At 38.1% G+C, this 7163-nt stretch overlaps 1 protein-coding gene across 1 annotated transcript in view; it reads right to left on the bottom strand.

The window, feature by feature from the left end:
• NWD2 (NACHT and WD repeat domain containing 2) overlaps positions 1 to 7163 on the bottom strand; it is a 108068-nt gene that overhangs the window by 50889 nt on the left and 50016 nt on the right. Inside the window, exon 3 of the mRNA XM_004681355.2 lies at positions 2354 to 2470. Within this exon, the coding sequence (XP_004681412.1) occupies positions 2354 to 2470 (117 nt within the window). The remainder of the gene's footprint in view (positions 1 to 2353; positions 2471 to 7163) is intronic.

Here is a 7163-nt window from a genome sequence, read left to right on the forward strand (position 1 = left end):
GCCTTAGCTTCTCAGTGCTGTGCTCTTACCCGCTGCGCCACCAGGGAGGGCCCAGCCCTATGGTTTTTAATGGAAGAGAATATCCCTCTCATTCCTGGGTTTCTAAGACTGGGATAGGACAGAGTACTGGAGATCACAGCAGTTGAGATCCCCAACACACCCACAGTGCTTCACGGCTATTCAATCTGTCTAAGCATGAGGGACTCCTCAGTCGCCTTCCCATCTTTGAATCTCACCTGCAGTCCCTACCAGAGAGGTCTGGAGTCTCTACCCCGGTGACAACGTCATTGGTAATGCACTCATTGCAGTCTGACCCAGGTAACTTCATCCTGGAAGTCCTCGATGGATGCTAGTAACGGTAGCATTCATTGTGGGTTACTCTATGTGAGCACCCTAAGGAGCCAGAGTTTCATTTTAGCCTCACAATGACCGCTGGAGATAGTCAACTGTTACCCCTTCCACTGGCAGAGAAGCAAAGTAGGCTTAGAGCAGTGAGCTAACCTCCAGTGTCACACAGCTAAGCAACACTGGTCTGAATCAGTCAGGGACATGTGACCCCAGAACTAAAGCTGCACACCCCAACCTCACTTGGAGCTGAAATCTGCCTTGTCGTTTTCTTCTCCTGAGGACCCGTGATAAAATTCCTTCCTCTTCCACTACCAGAGCGTGGGGTCTGGAGTGTGGCTTTTCAGGTCTCCCTGCATTCTGCTCAGACCACAGGACAGCGCTCCTAGGTGTGCATCTTCACAGCTCCTAAGCCACATATTTTTCTTGGTTGGCTTACTGTAGTACTTTCTACTAGATGTCTCTGCTCTTCCCTTTATTCTATACCCACCAGCCCCTTGGCTTTAGAGTATGTCAGATGACATCAAGAAACTGGTTACTCTCATGAGCAGTCCTCTGCAAACACTCGGTGGCTTCTCCTGCCACCTGAAGTCCCAGGGACACCTTCAGAGTCTACTCCAGATGGTGGAGCCCCTGATCTGGTCTCCACTCCCCCCACTCCTGCTCTTGCTCCCACTGCTCCGATTGTTGTTCTCTGGTCTCAAGTCCCTGGAAAACCGTGATCTCAAATATCCACTGGGTTCGTTCCTATTATTCTTCTGTCCAAAGCCAATTTATCAGGGAGACCTCTGCCAACTACTCTACAGAAAATAACAAATTTCCCCCTTCATTGGTATTCCCTTTCCTTCCTGCCTGTTTTTCTCTCCATAGCACTCTTTTTTTTTTTTAACCATCTGCCGTATTTTGCTTAATTTTTTGCCATCCCTCTCCATTTCCTGCACACCCCCAACACCCACATAAGAGGATAAGCTCCATGGGGGCAGAGAGCGTTCTGGTTTTCATTCACTTCATAGGCTACATCAGTTTCCTTGGAGGAGACCATCATGCCCGAGGTCTATGACCGGCCACTGGCCAGAGTAGCACTTATAAGTACTTGGCACATAAGTAAGTTATTTATATATTGCATGATTATATTAGAGCTTTAATGCATGATGCTGTCCTCTGTGTGAACCTGACGGGTGGTCAGAGCATTGATGTCATTTCTGTCTGCTTTCCTAATCGTATGCAGAAGTAAATACAAATGAATATGCAATATTAAAGACTTTTTGTTGCTATGCTGAATGTAGCTTTTCATGTTAAGTCTTCTCACAATATTCATCTATCTGTCAGCTGTGGAAAGGGTCAACATCCCTAGCAATGGGCAGCATTTGTGTGGACTCAAATAAGGCTTTCTTCAGTTAAATTAAGGCAGTGATGTTCCACAATCCGCTGGCGCACAGTTACCAGTCAATCTTACCACCATTGTGTCTAGAGCGCACTCAGAAAATAAGCTAATAATAATGCTCTACTTGAAAACTTAGTTGCTTAGATAAACGTCGAGCTGAAAAATCACTTCAAAACCAATTATCTTCACAGGATATCAATTTCTGGCAGGTTTGACATCATATGTTTTGTTTACTTTAACATGCTTCAGTCACTTTAAAAAATGCCAGAAATTCTGTGCTGAGAAATAGACTCTATGATGTTATTCAATAGACAATATGGGAAAATTTAAGGTCACTACCGTAGGGTTGCCACAGTGATTCTCATTGCTGATCACAGGTAATACAGACATTGTCCAAGCCAAATGGTAGCTTCAATTACTACTTCAAATTATTGTCTGTGAGTTTGCAGAACGTCTTATGGAAAGCTGAGGATTTTTTACTTTTACACACTGAGGGTGAGAAGGAAGTTTAAAGCATTTAAATGGCTATAGCAAATATTATTTCTTCCCGAAGAATTAACAAATCAGCAAAAATTCTCAAATTCATCTACCATGAATAGAAAGCATTAGTTTTTTTATACCCACAACAAAACATGGACCTGCAGAAGTTTTCAAACAATCCTCCAGCAGCTTCATGCGGGTCTTCTGGAGCTCTGGGTTGTCCCATTCGGCTTCATCGACTCCCCAGTACAGATCTATGACCTAGGGGACAACAAACCAGGAAGCATTAATTCACCTGTGGACTCTGTGCTTGTTCACAATATCAAGCAAATGTGACACCTTTCTCTTTGAACCATATTTTTCCTTCGAGAAAAAATTTTCAGATCCATCTAAAGAGAGAATACTTTCCCCCATGATGAGTGTGGATGAACATCCCATCTTTGGTTGTTACTGATTCTAATGCTGACATGGACCCAGAGACAATGAAATGTCAAATGTCAGCTGCTTTGCAGTACAGGCTTTCATTATGTGGAAACAGTAACGGACTTCAAAAATAATGTGTGAAAGCAGCTGGGAGAGGTGATCAAATCCAGACATTAATAGTATATAATGCAAGGGTGTATCTTTACATGAGAAGGAAAGCCACAATGTGCATGAACAGTTATGACCTCGAGTTAAGTGAGTCTATTTCTTAAAAGAAATGGCAACCTAAGAGCTGGTTGTTATCACACTTGCAGGGATGGATACTGTGGTTATGTCCATTTTGTCAGAAGGGACCTTGGCTTTCATCAATATGTAATTGAACAACATGTATTGGCAAATAATGAGGTATGAATTACAGAGAAGTGAGGGTAATAGGATCCTCTATCTCTACACTTCGAAGACTCCTGAGAACATTCTGAGAGCCTGTAAAAACTTTCACAAGTGCACTCTAAAAACTGTGCTAAGCAGAGCAGTCTGATTTTCATTCACTTACTTAACTGCTATCTGTATAGAGTGAATGTTTCCAACTGTACCACTGAAGCTTCCCTCATTTCCTTGTTTCTCATTAGTAGAGAAAAGACCCCCCTCTTTCTTTCTTCTTTTTGTTTTAAGATTTTATTTATTTATGCATATAGAACTAGGGTACAGGCCAGAGGTGCAGGGGGGTGAGAGGCTTCCCCAGAGACAGAGTGAGGAGAACAGGCAGGTGGAGTGAAATACACTGCTGAGGGGAGCAGCGGGCGCGTCAGGAGAGGTCTACCACGCCATGTGGATCACCTCCGGGGTGGGGATTGAACTCATAGGAAAGGAACATCAGCGATTATGAATTCACTGCTTAAAATGAGAGATGTCAGCTTAGTGATAAGAAATTAACATATAAAATTCAGTTCTTCAAGGTCTCAATAGACATGTGTGGCTACTGACTTCCATGTTGGAGTGCACAGACAGATATTTTGCCATTACAAAATTTAAATGGACAAAACTCTACCTGCTAAATATCATTATCGTACGACATTTTTGGCCATCTGCTAATAAAATGTCAAAACAGGAGCACACAAATCAACTGTAATGTGAATGATAATTCTTAGTTGCATCATGTATAATTTAGCAACCATACTCAGATCCTGGTCCCCATCCTTTTGGCTGAAATTGTTTGGATGTATCCAAGGAAAGTCTGGTTTAGAAGCAGAATTGTAAATATGAAGATTAGGAAGATATAGTTATATACATTTTATATAGCATAATGGATTAATACTCAACTAGAAAGGTGAACTCTTATCATTTTTGACATTTTGACTGGAGGGAATCATAGCAAACAAAAAAGTTAGGAGGAGAAAGACAAATACTGGATAATTTCACTCATGTAGATTATGAACCAAAACAAATCCTAGAAATCTGACTGTGTGTAGGAAACCTGAGTGGGGCCAAGAAGCACATGGCAAAGGACTATGGATGTATTGGTGGCCAGCGTGTTATGGTAACATACATTTGAAGACGTGTGAGCCTATATCTATAAAGCACTTACAGTGCTATAAAGCAACATTATACAAATAGAAAATACAACAAAAAGGGAAAAAGTTGAATTCCATAAGGAAAAGTATCCATATAAAGTAGATCTGTATTTAAGGATAATGTATATCTAAGAAATCTACCAAAAGACCAATGAGTTGAGCAGATGATTGACAATATTGTATATGAAAATCTACAGTACTTCTATATACTAGCAATGAACAATCTCCAGTGAAATTTAGCACTTGTATTTTAAAATCATTATAAAGAGTAAAAACTCTTGGGGATAAATTTAACAAAAGAAATGCAAAATTTATACTCTGAAAAATACAAACACTGTTAAGAGAAACTAAAGATCTGAATATTAAAGCAGAAACACCTTGAGACTAGTGAAAATGAGGATAAAAGTACCAGAATTTATGAGATACAGCAAAAGCAATCTTAAAAGTGAAGATAACTGCTACAGGTTCACATTAAAAAAAAAAAATCCAAACACCTTAATATTATACCTAAGAAACTAAAGAAACACGTAAGACCCAAAGTTAAAAGGATGAAAATAGTAAAAATAAGAGCAGAAATAAAAAGGAGAAATTAGAGTGCTTGAGAAGATAAAAATCTAGTAAAATGACAGCTAGGCTAACAAAGAAAAAGAGAGAAAATATTAAACAATTTAAAAAAAAGGAGAAATTATTATAGATAGCACAGAAATACTAAAGATATAAGAGATTACTATGAATGTCAATAGGCTAATTTCTCTAATAACCTTGCAGAAATTTCCAGAAAAATACAGTTTACCACGACTAAAACAGAAAGAAACAGAATAGCTGAATAAACCAACCACAAATATAATAAAAAATCTCCCTCCAAACAAAGCCCAGGGCCATATGACCTCCCAAAGTGAATTTTATCAAACATTTAAAGGAGACTTATACCCACCTTCCTCAAACTATTTCTAAAAATCCAAGAAGAGAGAATGCTCCCTAATATACATTAGGATACTGACAATACCTTAATACCAAAACCAGAAAAAAGCACAAGAAAACAACAGACAAATACCCCTGATGAATACTGATGTGTTAACCTTCAACAAAATATTAGCAAATCAAATTCAACAACACATCACAATGATTATACAACATGATCAAGTGGGACTTATCCCAGGAATTCAAATATGCTTTAATATATGTAAATCAATCAATATAATACATTGTATCAACAAAAGAAAAAAAATCAATAGATGTAGAGAACACACTGACAAGATTCAGTACCAATTTATAAAAACACTCAACAAGAAGGGAATAGAAAGAACCTACTTCAACATAATAAAGGCTACATATCACAAATGACGATCTATGACCTACAGTCAACATACTGCTTAAATGGAAAGCTTTTAGTTTTTCACTATTAAGATCACAAACAAGAACAATGTTTTCTGTTGCAACTTCTGTTTTATTTAGTATTAGAGGTTTTAGCTAGAGGAAGCAGATACCAGGTGATAAAAAGAATCTAAGATGAAAAAGGGAAATAATTATTTGCAGATATGATCTGTGTATGAAATACCCTAAACATTCCACCAAAAAGCTATTGGAGATAGGAAATAAACACAGGAAAGTGGCAAGTGATAATATCACTATACCCAAACCTGTTGCATGTTTATATACAAATAATGGGTATAACTTGTATATAATTTATACAAAGGATCATGAAACAAAGATGAAACTTGCAAGCTGACCATAGATTTGAGTCACATGGGAGAGCGAGGGATGAAAATACTGAAGGGAAGAGCACGTATAGCTTGGTGATGGATCACCGGTACTGTGGTGGTGGGCGAAAGACAGAGTTCACCTGAAGGGAGAGTTCGAATATTGCCCCCAAATTAACAGTGATGTAAGAAAATAAACATATAAAACAAAAAGCCATAATAAAATTTAAAATAATTTCATCCACAATCACATCAAAAAGAATCAAATACCTGTGAATTAACCTAACCAAGGAGGTGAAGGACTTAACAATGAAAACTACAGGATTCTACAAAAGGGTTAAATAAAGCAAGACTTAAGAAATGAATGACCTTTCAGGCTCATGGACAGGGAGAATCAACACAGGCAAAATGACTAATAAAGGAAATGCAAAATTTATACTCTAGAATATGCAAAAACACTATCAAAGAAATCAAGAATCAGAACAAATAGAAACACATGAAATTTCTGGATTGGGGAATTTACTAGTAATTGTATAAAATTGGACAGCCACTTTGGAAACAGCCTGGGAGTTCCTTAGATGGGTAAAATGGAGTTACTATATGATCCAGCAATTCTACTCCTAGTTACATATTGAATAGAAATAAATAAGTTCTACATAAAAACTGGTACATCAATATTCATCACAGCATCATTCCATAACACCCTTAAAGTGAAAACAATCCAAATGTTCATCAAGGGTTTAGTGGGTATAAAATGTAGTATATCCACACAGTGGAATATTACTTGGCAATAAAAAGTAGTGAGACTGTCATATATGCTACAACTTGAATGAGCTTTGAAAACATTCTAAACAAAAGGAGTCCATTACAAAAGACCACCTCTTCCATGATTCAATTTATATGAAATGTCCAGAACAGGCAAATCTACAGGGATAAAGAGTAGATTAGTGGTGGCCTGAGGCTGGGAGGTTGGAGGTGGAACACGGTAATTAGGAGGTGAGAGCTAAAGAGCATAGGACTTCTTTTTGGGGAGGTAAAAATGTCCCCTACCTGATTTTGGTAATGATTACATAACTGTGAATAAAGGGTGAAGTATACTCTACAAATGGATGGATTTTAGTGGTTTGCAAATTATGTTTCAATAAACATTTTAAAAATATTTGAAAAATGGGTCAAACACTTCACAACATACACTTCAGCGACATCTTTAAAGACAGAGCACCCAACGCCACAATAGTGAAGGCAAAGATAAATAGATGG

This window comes from Condylura cristata, unplaced genomic scaffold, assembly GCF_000260355.1.
Source record: "Condylura cristata isolate star-nosed mole 26May11 unplaced genomic scaffold, ConCri1.0 scaffold00012, whole genome shotgun sequence".
NCBI classification, from domain to species: Eukaryota; Metazoa; Chordata; class Mammalia; order Eulipotyphla; family Talpidae; genus Condylura; species Condylura cristata.